Genomic DNA, 22,617 nt, shown 5'->3' with positions numbered 1-22,617 from the left:
CAGTACATATCACAGTTCTTGCTGGTTGAACTTCTTCAATCCACTGTAGTGCTAATATGATAGCTAGTAATTCAGTAGTAAATACTGACACATGATCCGATATTCTTTTTGCAATTTTTATATTAAATGTAGGAATGAATTCTGCTGCTGTAGTTCTACCAGACTTTGGTTCCTTTGACCCATCTGTAAATACCTGTAGTATTGAATAATACTCTCGATTTACATACTGTTTAACTACTAACTCAGTTGGTATGCTTATTGGTTTATTTATTTCTTTATGTATTTGTAAGTCAATTAATGGCATAGGATACATCCCAGGGGGAATTGCTGGTATTGGAACAGAAGGGGCTATTAAATATTCTTTCAATCCCAAGCTGTTTGCCTCCTTCCCTACTACCCAACCAAAGCTTGCTATTTCTTTGTATTCATACTCCCAACACTCCTTCAGAAGTATTTTTACCGGATGACTTTCCTGATGTCCACACACACCAGACCAGTATCTCATCCTCAACTGAAGTCTATGTTGTTCCAACGGTAATTCTCCTAATTCAACTTGTAGTGATACTACCGGAGAGGCTCCACAACAAATTCGCAAGGCCTGATTTTGTATTACTTGTATTTTTTTAAGTTAAGTTGTATTAGCAGAACTGTATACCATACTTCCATAGTCTATATTTGACCTGATCACTGCATAATACATTATTTTCAGTGACTGGCAACTTGCCCCCCAATCAGCACCTGACAAGCATCTTAAAACATTTATTCATTTTTTACACTTTTCTATCAATTTCTAACCATGCCGATTACAGTATATGTCACTCAGGCTTCACTAATGTGATTGGTACCATAGACTATAGGCTAGACCATCAAGGCCTCAATGAAGGGGATTATGTGAACAGAAAGGGGGTCCATAATGTAAATGTGCAGCCCAGTTACTATTGGGATTTTTAATTCCAGATTAGTATTATATCAAATAAAAAAGGCAGTTGACTAAAATCTTCCATATCCCAAATCTGAACGCAAAATGGCCAGGATCTATGCATGACTTAAGAATGTTCAGAGATTCACATTTATGCACATTATTTGAAAGTGGTAAGAAACAATACTTGACAAAGACACATGGCAAACATGAGGGCTTAAATACACAGACTAATGACAAGACAAGGGACACCTGTGAACAATGATCAGACCAAGAAAAGACACATGGCAGGATCACATGACAAACAGGGAATCATATGACAGACATGGAAACATGACATGAACAAACCCAAAACGAGACAACTAGCCGGCAGAATATTCCACAATTTTGGCTTAGCTAAATAATCCTGTTTTAAATTATCAGGTACAGTTCCTGATTCAAGACATTTATTTATTAAATTCTAAAAGGTTTTCACATGTTTAACAAGGCGAGGAGGAATTACGTCAAGAGAGGAGCCAGTGGGTTTTAGCTTGTTTATAATTCTCTGCAAAGACGAGAGAGAAATTGGTCTGAATTGATTGAAAACCACATGACATGCAGCACAGCTGGGTCAGGTGTTGAAGGCAAGATATTCAATCTTATGACCCTGTAGCGTTAATGGAGTGATTCTGACAATTTAGCTCAAAGGGATTATTAATTCATTTATAGGGAATTTGAAATAATCACTTATTACAACCAAGCAAATGACTTGTTCGCGGTTCATTTGAACTGGCTGTAATTCTTCAACGGATATAAATATCCAAACTATAGTGAAACACTATAGTTAACAAGGTAACTTAGATCAGCAGTTTAAGACATTAATGTTGTAAGCACATAACACAACTAACACTTCTCTTTAAAAATACAAACAAGACTTTATTGATTAATCTAACACAGACTAAAACTAATATCTAACACAAACACACGCGCACACACACGAGTTGCAGAAAGGAAGAGAGTGAGGAAAGAGTGAGTCTAAGAGTAAGATGATGAAATCCCAAGATTCTATGCACTTAATCACGTGGTGTGCTGGCGAATGAATGAAAGTCTTTGTTGAAGCTGGCTTTGCAGAAGAAACGTGGGCCGAAATCTTGTCACAAAACTTAACTTAGAACTGAGACTCACAACGGAAAATAAGAAACTAAGAAAAGAAAGGAAATTGAGACGAGAGTAGTTAGATGGCTTGAATGAAGCTGTTGAACCCGTTCTTCTGATCTTGATTTGGGTTCTTTGTCTCTGCGCTTCTACATGGTTACAAGTCTGTCTGTTCTCTACTCCCTTCGCGCAACTTTTCAACCTTGTTGAAAATTCTTTCACCGAGAGAGCGCGCAAACTTTGTTCGGGTCTAAGATTTTAAACTCACATGTTTGTCCAGCATCCTAAGAGAACTGACCAATTAAGACACTGGCTTAATTTAGGAGGTGGCGTTCTCTTCATCTCTTATCATAGATCAAGCTTATCTGTGCTCTCCTTACTCTCTAAGCTCTAGCAGAGAGGAAAGAGGCCACAGTTTAGACATTATTACTATTATAAGAATACGGAACATTTCACACAGATTTCACTCAAGCCATCTTTTGAATTAAGAACATAGGATCGTACCGATAGGAAGCACGACAGACTTTCATTCAAGCATCTAATAGTTAACAACAATTACATGAATTATATGGGATCTAAGCATATTAGACATGCCCACATATTGTAAAAACAACAGAATTATGTAGTTGCATGATGTTTGATTATAAGTCCATCGTCAATTGTTCTGAATGATTTGATCCCAGAGTCAAAGTCTCAGTCTCTTTGGTTTGAAGTGATTTCAACACTGGGTCATTCATAGGTCTCCTTAAGGAGACTGGGGTCTGCTTTGTGTCTGTGTGGAGTCCAGCAGCTTCTCTGCTGTTATCTTGATCGAGCACAGAGCTTTAGCCATCTCTGAACCAATCAGTCTTTGGAACCAATCTAACATTGACACGTTCTTCCTTTAGTTGGGCTCATCTCTTTGAAGCCCGCATGGCCATAAAGTTCTTAGCTGGGGGTTTTCGTTGGTTAGCGTAGACTGATTTTATGGCTCTGGATTGGTGATTTAAGTTCTGGAATGTTGAGTCCTGTGTGGAGTTATGTTTGAACAAAACACCTGGAAGCTTCATTTTTGTTTGATTCGCACTCAGTTGTTACACTAGTGTGGATCCTCTCATGTCTTTTCAGAGATGATGAGTGACTGAATCTCTTGTCACAGTGTGAACACTTGTAAGGTTTTTCTCCAGTGTGAATTATCTGGTGCTGTTTTAAACTGCTCGCTGTAGTAAAAGTCTTCTCACACTCAAAGCACATGTACTCTTTTACAACAGTGTGAATTTTCTCATGTTTATGTAAATATGGCAGCTGTGAAAAACTCTTTCCACACACAGAACATGAATGCGGCTTCTCCTTCGTATGAACTGTCAGGTGTTTCTTCAGGTTTGATGCACAGAGAAATGTTTTGCCGCACTGATCACATGAGAACGGCTTCTCTCCGGTGTGGATCCTCATGTGAACAATAAGGTGTGATGATCGACTGAAATCTTTCCCACACTGATCACATGAGAACGGCTTCTCTCCGGTGTGGATCCTCATGTGAACATCAAGACCATCTTTGCGTGTGAAACTGTTTCCACAATGAGTGCAGGTGAAAGATTTCTTGGCTCTTGTTTTCTTGAAAAAAATATTTTTAGTCTTTGAGCGACTCAGATGTTTTTCTCCAGGTTTGACATGTTCCTCCTTCACTTCACTCAGTTCTTCTCTCTCCTCCTTCACTTCTCTCAGTTCTTCTCTCTCCTCCTTCACTTCACTCAGTTCTTCTCTCTCCTCCTCCACTTCACTCAGTTCTTCACTCTCCTCCTTCACTTCACTCAGTTCTTCACTCTCCTCCTCCTCTTCACTCAGTTCTTCTCTCTCCTCCTCCTCTTCACTCAGTTCTTCACTCTCCTCCTCCACTTCACTCAGTTCTCCACTCTCCTTCTCTTCCATCAGGTCTGACATGAGAGAAAAATGTATTAAATAAAATTCAGTACATCAAAATAATACACTGAAAGAAATACAAATTGAAAGGACATGAAAGTGAGCCCTAAAGTAATAGTAGAAAGTAGACAACTGTTTTAAATATTATGATAATTTGCTGCCTTTTTATAAATTGATTATTTATCAGTTAAAATAGTATGTTGATAATCAATATAAAAATTTCTCAAACCTCCCTTTACTGACCATTTGTTGAAGAAAAACCAAGAACATTGTGTACCATTTCATAGTTGAACTGTTTATCTAAATGTGATGAAGTGCTTGAATGTTTCTAACATGAATGAATGAATGAAGAATAAACACCAACCTCTTTGTTCTTCAGGATCTTCAGTGTGTTTCATTCTGCAGGGTTCTGGATCACTCATGTTCTCACTGTCCTCTTTAATAAACTCAGTCTTTGCAGATTTCAGCTCTTCCTGATGCTCGTCTTCACTTGTAGCTGATGGGAATTTACAGCATTTATTGGATAATTGATGTGGGAGGAGCTTCACTGACCATGTGACTGATGTGGGAGGAGCTTCGTTGATGATGTAATTGGTGTGGGAGGAGCTTCACTGATCTGCCCAAAATAAAAAATATATCAGTTACTGAGTTTGTTTTTATACTGACACTTGAAAATTTCCTTGAACGAGGGACATTTTTCTTCCAATTATTTTTAAAACATTATCGAATCTGAATCCAGGGACAAATCCCATTGTTGCCATATGTTGACACCAACTTTGAGATTGATTTTACTAAAAACGTTTTGAATTATTAATGGCCGTTCACACTAGACTTTTCCTTGCACTGACTTCCATTCATACGCATGTGAAAGTGGGACACCAGAAACACAAGCTCAAGTGAATAACCCTGTGAGAAATAACAATCCATTCATTATTTGTATTGCTAATCCTAACATTATTCTGTTTCTTCATTAAAGGTCCCATGACATGCTACTTTTTGTAGGCTTTAATATAGGCCTTAGTGGTCCCTAGTACTGTATCTGAAATCTCTTTTAAAAAATTCAGCCTCGGTGCAGAATTATAGCCACTACAAGCCAGTCCCAGAATGAGCTTCCTTCAGACAGGCCGTTTCGGTGTCTGTAGCTTTAAATGATAATGAGGAGGAGAAAGGCGCCGCAAGGTGGAGGGTGGGTGTGGCCTTGACCATCTTGCGCAACGGTACCGGTCCGTGCATGTTTACGTTGGATATTGCAATGGCACGAAGACACGCAGTCTTTCAAGCATTTCAGTTTGACCCAGAATCTGATCCGGATGGAGAAGCAACAACTCAGCGGTTCCAGCAGGACGTTTCCGAATGGTTAGTTTAAAATATTATGTCTGGATACGGTACTTTATTCGGATGGTTTACAGTTATTATCATGTAGCTAACGCTAACCTACTGTTGCCTTTTCATGAGAGATCTGTAACGCCTGTATTTATCTTATTACAATTACATCATCAAGCTCTGCGATCTTGAAATGCGGATATCGCGCGCGCCGTATAACCAACAGGAAAACGGTTATCCAAATAACAAAGAAGTGTACAACACTCGCGTTACAGTGTGTGTATTCACACACATAAACTGCATAGCTGCATAGCTAATGTGACACATTCTACGTGTAACAGTCTAGGGCCTAGGCAACCATAAACAGTAAAGCAACACACTTATATATCATTAGTTGACTTACATGTCCGAGGTGTGTAGCTGAGCCAAAGAGAGTGATCCAGACTTTAGTTTCAGACGTTCAGCAAGCCCAGCTCTGTATTAACCCTTCGGTGTTCATTTGTACATCCAATTATTGAGCAAGTGTTATGCTTCGCTCGCTCAAAAGCCATGATATCTCTCGTCTCGTGGACAAACTAAAATCTCGCGCGCGCGTTCCTACTTCCTATCGCATTTTCTCATGGGCGGAAAATATTCTCTGGGCGGGCAAAGCAGAGACAAGGGAGGTAACATTCCTCCTTGTAACGTCACAAGGAGGAGATTCAAGATCAGCGCGTATGAGCGTCCATTTTCTCAAAGGCAGAGAAAGATAGCAAAAGCTTGATTTACACCGATTGAAATTTCTAGAAACTTGGGGACCATATACAGGCTAGGGGAACTCATATTAATGTTAAAAAACCTCAGAAAGTGAAAATTTCATGTCATGGGACCTTTAAAATACAGGTATCTAGAAATAAATAAAAGAATATAACTAATTTAAATTCGTCCAAATATGAATAATGGTAAGAAAAACAGTTAAAATCATAAACACAGAAATAAATGTACATATAATAGCCAGCAAATCCCCTCAGTCTGATGACACCAATGAAATGAGCTTTAAGTGTAAATTCACAGGAGATCTGAAGACATCAGCATAATAAATGAGGTGAAAACAGGAACTATTGTCATGAAATAAAGAGTGTTTTCAGCAGATCTGTTAATATTGATGAGCCTCAGACTATCAACACTCATTCAACAAGCCATTCAGGATCATCATCAGATCATCTCACTTTATTCTGAGTGTTTGCTGTTAGAAACACATTATTTGAGTCAGGATACATGATAAAAGCCTGTTAAACTGCTCTACTGAAAGACAATACTCTTATTTCTTAAACTATGACATGGATAAAACATCAATAACACAAAACAATGACACTCATCTTCCTCAACCACTACAGATTACAGCAGCATCATGTCCAAATTAATCTAAATATATAGTTTGATCTTATAATAACTACATTAATCACTACACAGTAAATTTGAAATCCGGAAATCAACACCAATGTACATAATTTCAACACTTTAAAAGTGTAAATATGGGAACAACCCTCAAAGTATTAGTTCGACACTTTCAAGAGCGTTGCCTCTCGCAACACCGACGACACAGAGTTACAACATGAACACTAAGAGAGTGAAATATGAACACCTATTCTGCATTACCTACTTTAAAGAACTGTAAAATACACTGACAAATCATGTAATCTGAAAAAAATAAATTCACTTTGAAATAAACACATCACTTTATATTACTCTTTATAAACTTTATTTCAAAACAATTCAGAAATTAAATTGTAGGCTAACCTTAGTCTGGGATCATAAAAGTGTTTTTCTCAATTAAAATAATAACATTTTATATGCGCAGAAACTGAAAATGATCAGATAAAGATCACCACAAAGCACTATTGTTCCTAGACTAAAACACTATTCATATTTATTAGTATTGATTTAATGTCTCACGTGGCTTATCATAGGCTCAAAGTAAAACATTTAGCAGTATCTTTTCCTTTAATAAAGCATTTCTATGCATTTAAAATTAGTTTAATATTATATATCTATTAAAATTGCAGCTTAATAACATTTAGATTTTTAAATCATTTTAATCAAACACTGGTGAAACAACCACTTATGTCTGTAATGGTGACTTGATAGCTAGGACTGTAACTGTAGCTAGTTGAGAATAGGTGACCACTGGTGCATCGGTAAGAATGCAATCGAATACTCTAATGCTCTTCAACGGATTCATTGACAGCCAGCAGATGATTATCTGTCTTTGTGAGTATATAGTATGATGCAATAAGTAAAGCTAGTAAATGGTAGCCTAATTACTACAACTTTCCCTTCAAGTAACTTAAGCTGCTTATATAACCAAATAATATACCAGATAACACACATTAGCTAATAACTATACAATGTCAGGTGAGTCCACACATAAACACACTAGTAGTGTAACATTATACTAGGTATTAGCATAATGCTAGCGAAATTTATGCTAACATACTGCATTACAACTGAGTATCCCAGAATAGACAACACTCATAAAAAACCTAAGGCACCAAAATATACATACAGTGTTATGCATAAGTTTAGACACCCATACTAAAGTTGACTAAAAAGAGGAATAAAAAAATCATCTTTTGGAAACTGAACTTAATGCCTTAATTTAAAAAAATAGGAAAAATCCAACCTTTAAGGACACCAATTTTCTTTGTGAATGAATAATGTATCGTAAATAAATAAATGTTCTTCCTTAAAATACATGGTGCATAAGTGTGTACACCCCTATGTTAAATTCCCATAGAGGCAGGCATATTTTTATTTTTAAAGGCCAGTTACTTCATGGATCCAGGATACTATGCATCCTGATAAAGTTCCCTTGGCCTTTGGAATTAAAATAGCCCCACATCATCACATAGCCTTCACCATACCTAGAGATTGTCATGGGGTACTTTCCATAAGATCATCTCTCAAATCAAATAAAACTAGCTATTAGGCTAACTGAAATAAAACCATGCCAATCTCTAGGTATGGTGAAGGCTATGTGATGATGTGGGGCTATTTTAATTCCAAAGGCCAAGGGAACTTTATCAGGATGCATAGTATCCTAAAAATTTATTTAAAAAAAAAAACACTTAAAAATAAAAATCTGCCTGCCTCTATGGAAATTTAACATAGGGGTGTACACACTTATGCACCATGTATTTTAAGGAAGAACATTTATTTACGATACATTATTCATTCACAAAGAAAATTGGTGTCCTAAAAGGTTGGATTTTTCCTAATTTTTTTAATTAAGGCATTAAGTTCAATTTCCAAAATATGATTTTTTATTCCTCTTTTTAGTCAATTTTAGCATGGGTGTCTAAACTTATGCATTGCACTGTATATCTATAAAGACAGAATAAGAAAGTCTCTATGTGCTTTTCAATAAAAAGGAAAGGTCAATGAAAATTTTAGAATAAAGATTGATGAGAAGGAGATAGATGAGGTACATGAAGTACAATTTCTATGGGTTGCTTTAGATTCTCATCTTAAGTTTGATAGACATGTAAAGAGACTGTGCAGAACTGTCAAGAAGACAAATTTAAACTGCTTCCCATTAATAAGACTATAGATACTCATTAAGGCAGTTTATGCATTCTCTGATATTTACTCATCCACCATATTGCATTACTGATTGGAGTCAGGCCAATCAAACAACAATTACACCCGTTAGGTCATTATATAAACAGGCATTAAAAGTAATGGACCAGAAACCTGTAAGATGGCACCATTGCCTAATTCTAAGGAAGCATAATGTTTAGAGTTTTGACAATTTTGTAAATTATTCATTTCTAAACCTACTTTTTAAGTGTGTGAACAACCTTGCACCAGAAATATTCTGTCAACTAGTAGTGAAACAAAAGAGCGGAATAAGAACTAGAGGCACAATAAGTGGAAACTGTACAGCCGCAAAACGTAGAACAACATTTGGTCAGACATCATTTTCAGTAAGAGGCATAAAATTGTGGAAAACATTAACAGAGCTCAAGGTTTTTAATGCACATTTACAGCAATGGCTGAAACTGAAACAATTGTGTGAACACTGACTGTACAGGATACAACACAACGCATACAAACATAAAGTTTTGTGTTGTTGTATTGTTAAATGTGTCTAGATTTCTACATCTATTTAAGCCCATATCTTATTGCATGTATAGGATGTATTTCTTGTATGTATTTTAATAGTTATAATCTTTTAAATTCAATACTCTGTAATTTCTGTTTTAATTTTACAAGCCTAACCAGGGACAGGGTTTGCAAATTAGTCATGACTATAAACCTGTATGCATGGCATCTACTTTGTATTCTTTATAAATCAATGTTCTATGCATTTGTCCCTGTTAAATAAACAATAAATAAATAGTGTAACTGTTTAAATCTAAATGTGATGAAGTGCTTGAATGTTTCTAACATGAATGTTCTTCAGCATCATGAATGAATGAAGAATAAACACCAACCTCTTTGTTCTTCAGGATCTTCAGTGTGTTTCATTCTGCAGGGTTCTGGATCACTCATGTTCTCACTGTCCTCTTTAATAAACTCAGTCTTTGCAGATTTCAGCTCTTCCTGATGCTCTGATGCTCGTCTTCACTTGTTTTCCAGCATTTATTGGAGAATTGCAGTGGGAGGAGCTTCACTGATGACAAATTTCAGGAGATCTAATAAATGAGGTGAAAACAGGAACTATTGTCATGAAATAAAGAGTGTTTTCAGCAGATCTGTTAATATTGATGAGCCTCAGACTATCAACACGCATTCAACAAGCCATTCAGGATCATCAGCAGATCATCTCACTTTATTCTGAGTGTTTGCTGTTAGAAACACATTATTTGAGTCAGGATACATGATAAAAGCCTGTAAAACTGCTCTACAGATAAATAATTACAGAAGCATAATATGTACATTTGAATAGTTACATTTTATGACAATCACGAAGTACTTAAATTGTTAAAATATTACATTTTGTGTGCGCTGAAACTGATCATAAAACGTTTAAAAATAAAGAGCATCACAAAGCAATATTGTTCAAAGAGTAAAGCGCTATTCATTTATTAATATTAACATTTAAGAGTTGATTTAATGTCTCACGTGGCTCATTATAGGCTCAACGTAAAGTAAGAGATCAATTCCCCTCACAGATCTCAAACTTTACCTCTTAACTCTTGACATTCAGTAACAGATCTCACTCCAAACATCGAGACAATCACACAAACGAACACAAACTCGCTCAGGTCTGAATGAACTCAACATATTCTCCTCATGCTCGCTGCTGCTGCACTAAATGTTTATTTCAGGAGGAAGACGCCAGAAAAGACGCACAAGTATCGCTGTGATCGATGAAAACAATACAGAAATGAGTCTGTCGCTTAATCAAACTGTATAAAGTGTGTGTGATGGTTGTGTAAATATGAGAAATACCGTGAACTGCTCTCCTCACCTCAGAAGACTCGACGCTGAAACTTTTCTTTTTCTTCTTCTGGTGTTTAATGGCGGATTGGCAGACCAACATAAATGGTGCATTTCAGCCACCTACTGATCTGGAGTGTGGAGTATACTTGGCTTTGGAAGAAAAAAAATATAATTCTATTTATTATTCCTGTTTTATTTAGATATTTAAATATTAATTCATGAATTCTTGATTGTCTTGACCCATTTCCTAACAATACTTTTATTGAAATTGTATCAACTCCCATCCATCGTAACTCTTGACTTAACTGTTGTCTCTCCCTTTCATATGCAGCACTTTCTAAAAGAATATGCTGCACTGTTTCTAAATCCTCACAATTATCACAGTTTCCTGTATCATGCTTCCCTATTTTATAAAGACTATAATTTAATGCAGTGTGACCAATTCTTAACCTTGTTTCTATTCCCATATCTTGTCCTCTCATTTCCAACCCGTTCCTGAATTTGATAAAGATGTCTTCCTTTAGAGTCACTATTCCATATCTTTTGCCCTCTTTTACTAATTTCAATTGCTATTAATCTCTTGATTTCTGATTTACTTAGTGGTACATTAACTTCTATTTGTGGATGATGTAATGCCTTCTTTGCCAACTTGTCTACCTCCTCATTACCATCCACACCCACATGTGCTGGCACCCAGAGGAAGAATACCAACACCCCTAACTGCCTTGCTCTAAATAAACATTGCAAAACTTCAAATATTAAATCTTGCCGAGATTCAGATTTTCCACCTCATAAGACTAGTGAGAGCAGCCATTGAATCAGTACATATCACAGTTCTTGCTGGTTGAACTTCTTCAATCCACTGTAGTGCTAATATGATAGCTAGTAATTCAGTAGTAAATACTGACACATGATCCGATATTCTTTTTGCAATTTTTATATTAAATGTAGGAATGAATTCTGCTGCTGTAGTTCTACCAGACTTTGGTTCCTTTGACCCATCTGTAAATACCTGTAGTATTGAATAATACTCTCGATTTACATACTGTTTAACTACTAACTCAGTTGGTATGCTTATTGGTTTATTTATTTCTTTATGTATTTGTAAGTCAATTAATGGCATAGGATACATCCCAGGGGGAATTGCTGGTATTGGAACAGAAGGGGCTATTAAATATTCTTTCAATCCCAAGCTGTTTGCCTCCTTCCCTACTACCCAACCAAAGCTTGCTATTTCTTTGTATTCATACTCCCAACACTCCTTCAGAAGTATTTTTACCGGATGACTTTCCTGATGTCCACACACACCAGACCAGTATCTCATCCTCAACTGAAGTCTATGTTGTTCCAACGGTAATTCTCCTAATTCAACTTGTAGTGATACTACCGGAGAGGCTCCACAACAAATTCGCAAGGCCTGATTTTGTATTACTTGTATTTTTTTAAGTTAAGTTGTATTAGCAGAACTGTATACCATACTTCCATAGTCTATATTTGACCTGATCACTGCATAATACATTATTTTCAGTGACTGGCAACTTGCCCCCCAATCAGCACCTGACAAGCATCTTAAAACATTTATTCATTTTTTACACTTTTCTATCAATTTCTAACCATGCCGATTACAGTATATGTCACTCAGGCTTCACTAATGTGATTGGTACCATAGACTATAGGCTAGACCATCAAGGCCTCAATGAAGGGGATTATGTGAACAGAAAGGGGGTCCATAATGTAAATGTGCAGCCCAGTTACTATTGGGATTTTTAATTCCAGATTAGTATTATATCAAATAAAAAAGGCAGTTGACTAAAATCTTCCATATCCCAAATCTGAACGCAAAATGGCCAGGATCTATGCATGACTTAAGAATGTTCAGAGATTCACATTTATGCACATTATTTGAAAGTGGTAAGAAACAATACTTGACAAAGACACATGGCAAACATGAGGGCTTAAATACACAGACTAATGACAAGACAAGGGACACCTGTGAACAATGATCAGACCAAGAAAAGACACATGGCAGGATCACATGACAAACAGGGAATCATATGACAGACATGGAAACATGACATGAACAAACCCAAAACGAGACAACTAGCCGGCAGAATATTCCACAATTTTGGCTTAGCTAAATAATCCTGTTTTAAATTATCAGGTACAGTTCCTGATTCAAGACATTTATTTATTAAATTCTAAAAGGTTTTCACATGTTTAACAAGGCGAGGAGGAATTACGTCAAGAGAGGAGCCAGTGGGTTTTAGCTTGTTTATAATTCTCTGCAAAGACGAGAGAGAAATTGGTCTGAATTGATTGAAAACCACATGACATGCAGCACAGCTGGGTCAGGTGTTGAAGGCAAGATATTCAATCTTATGACCCTGTAGCGTTAATGGAGTGATTCTGACAATTTAGCTCAAAGGGATTATTAATTCATTTATAGGGAATTTGAAATAATCACTTATTACAACCAAGCAAATGACTTGTTCGCGGTTCATTTGAACTGGCTGTAATTCTTCAACGGATATAAATATCCAAACTATAGTGAAACACTATAGTTAACAAGGTAACTTAGATCAGCAGTTTAAGACATTAATGTTGTAAGCACATAACACAACTAACACTTCTCTTTAAAAATACAAACAAGACTTTATTGATTAATCTAACACAGACTAAAACTAATATCTAACACAAACACACGCGCACACACACGAGTTGCAGAAAGGAAGAGAGTGAGGAAAGAGTGAGTCTAAGAGTAAGATGATGAAATCCCAAGATTCTATGCACTTAATCACGTGGTGTGCTGGCGAATGAATGAAAGTCTTTGTTGAAGCTGGCTTTGCAGAAGAAACGTGGGCCGAAATCTTGTCACAAAACTTAACTTAGAACTGAGACTCACAACGGAAAATAAGAAACTAAGAAAAGAAAGGAAATTGAGACGAGAGTAGTTAGATGGCTTGAATGAAGCTGTTGAACCCGTTCTTCTGATCTTGATTTGGGTTCTTTGTCTCTGCGCTTCTACATGGTTACAAGTCTGTCTGTTCTCTACTCCCTTCGCGCAACTTTTCAACCTTGTTGAAAATTCTTTCACCGAGAGAGCGCGCAAACTTTGTTCGGGTCTAAGATTTTAAACTCACATGTTTGTCCAGCATCCTAAGAGAACTGACCAATTAAGACACTGGCTTAATTTAGGAGGTGGCGTTCTCTTCATCTCTTATCATAGATCAAGCTTATCTGTGCTCTCCTTACTCTCTAAGCTCTAGCAGAGAGGAAAGAGGCCACAGTTTAGACATTATTACTATTATAAGAATACGGAACATTTCACACAGATTTCACTCAAGCCATCTTTTGAATTAAGAACATAGGATCGTACCGATAGGAAGCACGACAGACTTTCATTCAAGCATCTAATAGTTAACAACAATTACATGAATTATATGGGATCTAAGCATATTAGACATGCCCACATATTGTAAAAACAACAGAATTATGTAGTTGCATGATGTTTGATTATAAGTCCATCGTCAATTGTTCTGAATGATTTGATCCCAGAGTCAAAGTCTCAGTCTCTTTGGTTTGAAGTGATTTCAACACTGGGTCATTCATAGGTCTCCTTAAGGAGACTGGGGTCTGCTTTGTGTCTGTGTGGAGTCCAGCAGCTTCTCTGCTGTTATCTTGATCGAGCACAGAGCTTTAGCCATCTCTGAACCAATCAGTCTTTGGAACCAATCTAACATTGACACGTTCTTCCTTTAGTTGGGCTCATCTCTTTGAAGCCCGCATGGCCATAAAGTTCTTAGCTGGGGGTTTTCGTTGGTTAGCGTAGACTGATTTTATGGCTCTGGATTGGTGATTTAAGTTCTGGAATGTTGAGTCCTGTGTGGAGTTATGTTTGAACAAAACACCTGGAAGCTTCATTTTTGTTTGATTCGCACTCAGTTGTTACACTAGTGTGGATCCTCTCATGTCTTTTCAGAGATGATGAGTGACTGAATCTCTTGTCACAGTGTGAACACTTGTAAGGTTTTTCTCCAGTGTGAATTATCTGGTGCTGTTTTAAACTGCTCGCTGTAGTAAAAGTCTTCTCACACTCAAAGCACATGTACTCTTTTACAACAGTGTGAATTTTCTCATGTTTATGTAAATATGGCAGCTGTGAAAAACTCTTTCCACACACAGAACATGAATGCGGCTTCTCCTTCGTATGAACTGTCAGGTGTTTCTTCAGGTTTGATGCACAGAGAAATGTTTTGCCGCACTGATCACATGAGAACGGCTTCTCTCCGGTGTGGATCCTCATGTGAACAATAAGGTGTGATGATCGACTGAAATCTTTCCCACACTGATCACATGAGAACGGCTTCTCTCCGGTGTGGATCCTCATGTGAACATCAAGACCATCTTTGCGTGTGAAACTGTTTCCACAATGAGTGCAGGTGAAAGATTTCTTGGCTCTTGTTTTCTTGAAAAAAATATTTTTAGTCTTTGAGCGACTCAGATGTTTTTCTCCAGGTTTGACATGTTCCTCCTTCACTTCACTCAGTTCTTCTCTCTCCTCCTTCACTTCTCTCAGTTCTTCACTCTCCTCCTCCTCTTCACTCAGTTCTTCACTCTCCTCCTCCACTTCACTCAGTTCTCCACTCTCCTTCTCTTCCATCAGGTCTGACATGAGAGAAAAATGTATTAAATAAAATTCAGTACATCAAAATAATACACTGAAAGAAATACAAATTGAAAGGACATGAAAGTGAGCCCTAAAGTAATAGTAGAAAGTAGACAACTGTTTTAAATATTATGATAATTTGCTGCCTTTTTATAAATTGATTATTTATCAGTTAAAATAGTATGTTGATAATCAATATAAAAATTTCTCAAACCTCCCTTTACTGACCATTTGTTGAAGAAAAACCAAGAACATTGTGTACCATTTCATAGTTGAACTGTTTATCTAAATGTGATGAAGTGCTTGAATGTTTCTAACATGAATGAATGAATGAAGAATAAACACCAACCTCTTTGTTCTTCAGGATCTTCAGTGTGTTTCATTCTGCAGGGTTCTGGATCACTCATGTTCTCACTGTCCTCTTTAATAAACTCAGTCTTTGCAGATTTCAGCTCTTCCTGATGCTCGTCTTCACTTGTAGCTGATGGGAATTTACAGCATTTATTGGATAATTGATGTGGGAGGAGCTTCACTGACCATGTGACTGATGTGGGAGGAGCTTCGTTGATGATGTAATTGGTGTGGGAGGAGCTTCACTGATCTGCCCAAAATAAAAAATATATCAGTTACTGAGTTTGTTTTTATACTGACACTTGAAAATTTCCTTGAACGAGGGACATTTTTCTTCCAATTATTTTTAAAACATTATCGAATCTGAATCCAGGGACAAATCCCATTGTTGCCATATGTTGACACCAACTTTGAGATTGATTTTACTAAAAACGTTTTGAATTATTAATGGCCGTTCACACTAGACTTTTCCTTGCACTGACTTCCATTCATACGCATGTGAAAGTGGGACACCAGAAACACAAGCTCAAGTGAATAACCCTGTGAGAAATAACAATCCATTCATTATTTGTATTGCTAATCCTAACATTATTCTGTTTCTTCATTAAAGGTCCCATGACATGCTACTTTTTGTAGGCTTTAATATAGGCCTTAGTGGTCCCTAGTACTGTATCTGAAATCTCTTTTAAAAAATTCAGCCTCGGTGCAGAATTATAGCCACTACAAGCCAGTCCCAGAATGAGCTTCCTTCAGACAGGCCGTTTCGGTGTCTGTAGCTTTAAATGATAATGAGGAGGAGAAAGGCGCCGCAAGGTGGAGGGTGGGTGTGGCCTTGACCATCTTGCGCAACGGTACCGGTCCGTGCATGTTTACGTTGGATATTGCAATGGCACGAAGACACGCAGTCTTTCAAGCATTTCAGTTTGACCCAGAATCTGATCCGGATGGAGAAGCAACAACTCAGCGGTTCCAGCAGGACGTTTCCGAATGGTTAGTTTAAAATATTATGTCTGGATACGGTACTTTATTCGGATGGTTTACAGTTATTATCATGTAGCTAACGCTAACCTACTGTTGCCTTTTCATGAGAGATCTGTAACGCCTGTATTTATCTTATTACAATTACATCATCAAGCTCTGCGATCTTGAAATGCGGATATCGCGCGCGCCGTATAACCAACAGGAAAACGGTTATCCAAATAACAAAGAAGTGTACAACACTCGCGTTACAGTGTGTGTATTCACACACATAAACTGCATAGCTGCATAGCTAATGTGACACATTCTACGTGTAACAGTCTAGGGCCTAGGCAACCATAAACAGTAAAGCAACACACTTATATATCATTAGTTGACTTACATGTCCGAGGTGTGTAGCTGAGCCAAAGAGAGTGATCCAGACTTTAGTTTCAGACGTTCAGCAAGCCCAGCTCTGTATTAACCCTTCGGTGTTCATTTGTACATCCAATTATTGAGCAAGTGTTATGCTTCGCTCGCTCAAAAGCCATGATATCTCTCGTCTCGTGGACAAACTAAAATCTCGCGCGCGCGTTCCTACTTCCTATCGCATTTTCTCATGGGCGGAAAATATTCTCTGGGCGGGCAAAGCAGAGACAAGGGAGGTAACATTCCTCCTTGTAACGTCACAAGGAGGAGATTCAAGATCAGCGCGTATGAGCGTCCATTTTCTCAAAGGCAGAGAAAGATAGCAAAAGCTTGATTTACACCGATTGAAATTTCTAGAAACTTGGGGACCATATACAGGCTAGGGGAACTCATATTAATGTTAAAAAACCTCAGAAAGTGAAAATTTCATGTCATGGGACCTTTAAAATACAGGTATCTAGAAATAAATAAAAGAATATAACTAATTTAAATTCGTCCAAATATGAATAATGGTAAGAAAAACAGTTAAAATCATAAACACAGAAATAAATGTACATATAATAGCCAGCAAATCCCCTCAGTCTGATGACACCAATGAAATGAGCTTTAAGTGTAAATTCACAGGAGATCTGAAGACATCAGCATAATAAATGAGGTGAAAACAGGAACTATTGTCATGAAATAAAGAGTGTTTTCAGCAGATCTGTTAATATTGATGAGCCTCAGACTATCAACACTCATTCAACAAGCCATTCAGGATCATCATCAGATCATCTCACTTTATTCTGAGTGTTTGCTGTTAGAAACACATTATTTGAGTCAGGATACATGATAAAAGCCTGTTAAACTGCTCTACTGAAAGACAATACTCTTATTTCTTAAACTATGACATGGATAAAACATCAATAACACAAAACAATGACACTCATCTTCCTCAACCACTACAGATTACAGCAGCATCATGTCCAAATTAATCTAAATATATAGTTTGATCTTATAATAACTACATTAATCACTACACAGTAAATTTGAAATCCGGAAATCAACACCAATGTACATAATTTCAACACTTTAAAAGTGTAAATATGGGAACAACCCTCAAAGTATTAGTTCGACACTTTCAAGAGCGTTGCCTCTCGCAACACCGACGACACAGAGTTACAACATGAACACTAAGAGAGTGAAATATGAACACCTATTCTGCATTACCTACTTTAAAGAACTGTAAAATACACTGACAAATCATGTAATCTGAAAAAAATAAATTCACTTTGAAATAAACACATCACTTTATATTACTCTTTATAAACTTTATTTCAAAACAATTCAGAAATTAAATTGTAGGCTAACCTTAGTCTGGGATCATAAAAGTGTTTTTCTCAATTAAAATAATAACATTTTATATGCGCAGAAACTGAAAATGATCAGATAAAGATCACCACAAAGCACTATTGTTCCTAGACTAAAACACTATTCATATTTATTAGTATTGATTTAATGTCTCACGTGGCTTATCATAGGCTCAAAGTAAAACATTTAGCAGTATCTTTTCCTTTAATAAAGCATTTCTATGCATTTAAAATTAGTTTAATATTATATATCTATTAAAATTGCAGCTTAATAACATTTAGATTTTTAAATCATTTTAATCAAACACTGGTGAAACAACCACTTATGTCTGTAATGGTGACTTGATAGCTAGGACTGTAACTGTAGCTAGTTGAGAATAGGTGACCACTGGTGCATCGGTAAGAATGCAATCGAATACTCTAATGCTCTTCAACGGATTCATTGACAGCCAGCAGATGATTATCTGTCTTTGTGAGTATATAGTATGATGCAATAAGTAAAGCTAGTAAATGGTAGCCTAATTACTACAACTTTCCCTTCAAGTAACTTAAGCTGCTTATATAACCAAATAATATACCAGATAACACACATTAGCTAATAACTATACAATGTCAGGTGAGTCCACACATAAACACACTAGTAGTGTAACATTATACTAGGTATTAGCATAATGCTAGCGAAATTTATGCTAACATACTGCATTACAACTGAGTATCCCAGAATAGACAACACTCATAAAAAACCTAAGGCACCAAAATATACATACAGTGTTATGCATAAGTTTAGACACCCATACTAAAGTTGACTAAAAAGAGGAATAAAAAAATCATCTTTTGGAAACTGAACTTAATGCCTTAATTTAAAAAAATAGGAAAAATCCAACCTTTAAGGACACCAATTTTCTTTGTGAATGAATAATGTATCGTAAATAAATAAATGTTCTTCCTTAAAATACATGGTGCATAAGTGTGTACACCCCTATGTTAAATTCCCATAGAGGCAGGCATATTTTTATTTTTAAAGGCCAGTTACTTCATGGATCCAGGATACTATGCATCCTGATAAAGTTCCCTTGGCCTTTGGAATTAAAATAGCCCCACATCATCACATAGCCTTCACCATACCTAGAGATTGTCATGGGGTACTTTCCATAAGATCATCTCTCAAATCAAATAAAACTAGCTATTAGGCTAACTGAAATAAAACCATGCCAATCTCTAGGTATGGTGAAGGCTATGTGATGATGTGGGGCTATTTTAATTCCAAAGGCCAAGGGAACTTTATCAGGATGCATAGTATCCTAAAAATTTATTTAAAAAAAAAAACACTTAAAAATAAAAATCTGCCTGCCTCTATGGAAATTTAACATAGGGGTGTACACACTTATGCACCATGTATTTTAAGGAAGAACATTTATTTACGATACATTATTCATTCACAAAGAAAATTGGTGTCCTAAAAGGTTGGATTTTTCCTAATTTTTTTAATTAAGGCATTAAGTTCAATTTCCAAAATATGATTTTTTATTCCTCTTTTTAGTCAATTTTAGCATGGGTGTCTAAACTTATGCATTGCACTGTATATCTATAAAGACAGAATAAGAAAGTCTCTATGTGCTTTTCAATAAAAAGGAAAGGTCAATGAAAATTTTAGAATAAAGATTGATGAGAAGGAGATAGATGAGGTACATGAAGTACAATTTCTATGGGTTGCTTTAGATTCTCATCTTAAGTTTGATAGACATGTAAAGAGACTGTGCAGAACTGTCAAGAAGACAAATTTAAACTGCTTCCCATTAATAAGACTATAGATACTCATTAAGGCAGTTTATGCATTCTCTGATATTTACTCATCCACCATATTGCATTACTGATTGGAGTCAGGCCAATCAAACAACAATTACACCCGTTAGGTCATTATATAAACAGGCATTAAAAGTAATGGACCAGAAACCTGTAAGATGGCACCATTGCCTAATTCTAAGGAAGCATAATGTTTAGAGTTTTGACAATTTTGTAAATTATTCATTTCTAAACCTACTTTTTAAGTGTGTGAACAACCTTGCACCAGAAATATTCTGTCAACTAGTAGTGAAACAAAAGAGCGGAATAAGAACTAGAGGCACAATAAGTGGAAACTGTACAGCCGCAAAACGTAGAACAACATTTGGTCAGACATCATTTTCAGTAAGAGGCATAAAATTGTGGAAAACATTAACAGAGCTCAAGGTTTTTAATGCACATTTACAGCAATGGCTGAAACTGAAACAATTGTGTGAACACTGACTGTACAGGATACAACACAACGCATACAAACATAAAGTTTTGTGTTGTTGTATTGTTAAATGTGTCTAGATTTCTACATCTATTTAAGCCCATATCTTATTGCATGTATAGGATGTATTTCTTGTATGTATTTTAATAGTTATAATCTTTTAAATTCAATACTCTGTAATTTCTGTTTTAATTTTACAAGCCTAACCAGGGACAGGGTTTGCAAATTAGTCATGACTATAAACCTGTATGCATGGCATCTACTTTGTATTCTTTATAAATCAATGTTCTATGCATTTGTCCCTGTTAAATAAACAATAAATAAATAGTGTAACTGTTTAAATCTAAATGTGATGAAGTGCTTGAATGTTTCTAACATGAATGTTCTTCAGCATCATGAATGAATGAAGAATAAACACCAACCTCTTTGTTCTTCAGGATCTTCAGTGTGTTTCATTCTGCAGGGTTCTGGATCACTCATGTTCTCACTGTCCTCTTTAATAAACTCAGTCTTTGCAGATTTCAGCTCTTCCTGATGCTCTGATGCTCGTCTTCACTTGTTTTCCAGCATTTATTGGAGAATTGCAGTGGGAGGAGCTTCACTGATGACAAATTTCAGGAGATCTAATAAATGAGGTGAAAACAGGAACTATTGTCATGAAATAAAGAGTGTTTTCAGCAGATCTGTTAATATTGATGAGCCTCAGACTATCAACACGCATTCAACAAGCCATTCAGGATCATCAGCAGATCATCTCACTTTATTCTGAGTGTTTGCTGTTAGAAACACATTATTTGAGTCAGGATACATGATAAAAGCCTGTAAAACTGCTCTACAGATAAATAATTACAGAAGCATAATATGTACATTTGAATAGTTACATTTTATGACAATCACGAAGTACTTAAATTGTTAAAATATTACATTTTGTGTGCGCTGAAACTGATCATAAAACGTTTAAAAATAAAGAGCATCACAAAGCAATATTGTTCAAAGAGTAAAGCGCTATTCATTTATTAATATTAACATTTAAGAGTTGATTTAATGTCTCACGTGGCTCATTATAGGCTCAACGTAAAGTAAGAGATCAATTCCCCTCACAGATCTCAAACTTTACCTCTTAACTCTTGACATTCAGTAACAGATCTCACTCCAAACATCGAGACAATCACACAAACGAACACAAACTCGCTCAGGTCTGAATGAACTCAACATATTCTCCTCATGCTCGCTGCTGCTGCACTAAATGTTTATTTCAGGAGGAAGACGCCAGAAAAGACGCACAAGTATCGCTGTGATCGATGAAAACAATACAGAAATGAGTCTGTCGCTTAATCAAACTGTATAAAGTGTGTGTGATGGTTGTGTAAATATGAGAAATACCGTGAACTGCTCTCCTCACCTCAGAAGACTCGACGCTGAAACTTTTCTTTTTCTTCTTCTGGTGTTTAATGGCGGATTGGCAGACCAACATAAATGGTGCATTTCAGCCACCTACTGATCTGGAGTGTGGAGTATACTTGGCTTTGGAAGAAAAAAAATATAATTCTATTTATTATTCCTGTTTTATTTAGATATTTAAATATTAATTCATGAATTCTTGATTGTCTTGACCCATTTCCTAACAATACTTTTATTGAAATTGTATCAACTCCCATCCATCGTAACTCTTGACTTAACTGTTGTCTCTCCCTTTCATATGCAGCACTTTCTAAAAGAATATGCTGCACTGTTTCTAAATCCTCACAATTATCACAGTTTCCTGTATCATGCTTCCCTATTTTATAAAGACTATAATTTAATGCAGTGTGACCAATTCTTAACCTTGTTTCTATTCCCATATCTTGTCCTCTCATTTCCAACCCGTTCCTGAATTTGATAAAGATGT

At 36.3% G+C, this 22,617-nt stretch overlaps 2 protein-coding genes across 4 annotated transcripts; both read right to left on the bottom strand.

The window, feature by feature from the left end:
• Positions 1–743: 743 nt before the first annotated feature.
• On the bottom strand, positions 744–10,774 carry LOC307161920 (uncharacterized protein). Of its 3 annotated transcripts, none has more exons than XM_079876880.1 (4): positions 10,712–10,774; positions 9,751–9,951; positions 4,317–4,568; positions 744–3,966 (listed from the first exon to the last, which is right to left on the bottom strand). In XM_079876880.1, exons 3-4 carry the CDS (start codon positions 4,372–4,374, stop codon positions 3,071–3,073), a joined length of 954 nt encoding a protein of 317 aa, XP_079733006.1. In that variant the 5' UTR covers positions 4,375–4,568; positions 9,751–9,951; positions 10,712–10,774; the 3' UTR covers positions 744–3,070. The 3 variants fall into 3 exon arrangements, with proteins under 3 accessions (XP_079733006.1, XP_079733005.1, XP_079733007.1); XM_079876879.1 differs by having other exon boundaries at positions 10,731–10,774; XM_079876881.1 differs by having other exon boundaries at positions 9,751–9,929; positions 10,731–10,774.
• Positions 10,775–13,337: 2,563 nt separating this feature from the next.
• On the bottom strand, positions 13,338–22,175 carry LOC307172048 (uncharacterized protein). The gene is made up of 4 exons (XM_079894075.1): positions 22,132–22,175; positions 21,152–21,352; positions 15,718–15,969; positions 13,338–15,367 (listed from the first exon to the last, which is right to left on the bottom strand). Exons 3-4 carry the CDS (start codon positions 15,773–15,775, stop codon positions 14,592–14,594), a joined length of 834 nt encoding a protein of 277 aa, XP_079750201.1. The 5' UTR covers positions 15,776–15,969; positions 21,152–21,352; positions 22,132–22,175; the 3' UTR covers positions 13,338–14,591.
• Between the last annotated feature and the right edge of the window lie 442 nt (positions 22,176–22,617).

The sequence above is a fragment of the Squalius cephalus genome (assembly GCF_949319135.1).
Source record: "Squalius cephalus genome assembly, chromosome: 1".
Taxonomy (NCBI): Eukaryota; Metazoa; Chordata; class Actinopteri; order Cypriniformes; family Leuciscidae; genus Squalius; species Squalius cephalus.
The sequence above is the reverse complement of the archived record's forward strand: the minus strand, read 5'-3'. Positions and strand labels throughout refer to the sequence as shown.

Coding starts and splice junctions, on each gene's coding strand:
- LOC307161920 (XM_079876880.1), bottom strand. CDS start 4,374: ATGAGTGATCCAGAACCCTGCAGAATGAAACACACTGAAGATCCTGAA. Junction 3,967..4,316: donor AGATCCTGAAGAACAAAGAG/GTTGGTGTTTAT, acceptor CTCTCATGTCAG/ACCTGATGGAAGAGAAGGAG.
- LOC307172048 (XM_079894075.1), bottom strand. CDS start 15,775: ATGAGTGATCCAGAACCCTGCAGAATGAAACACACTGAAGATCCTGAA. Junction 15,368..15,717: donor AGATCCTGAAGAACAAAGAG/GTTGGTGTTTAT, acceptor CTCTCATGTCAG/ACCTGATGGAAGAGAAGGAG.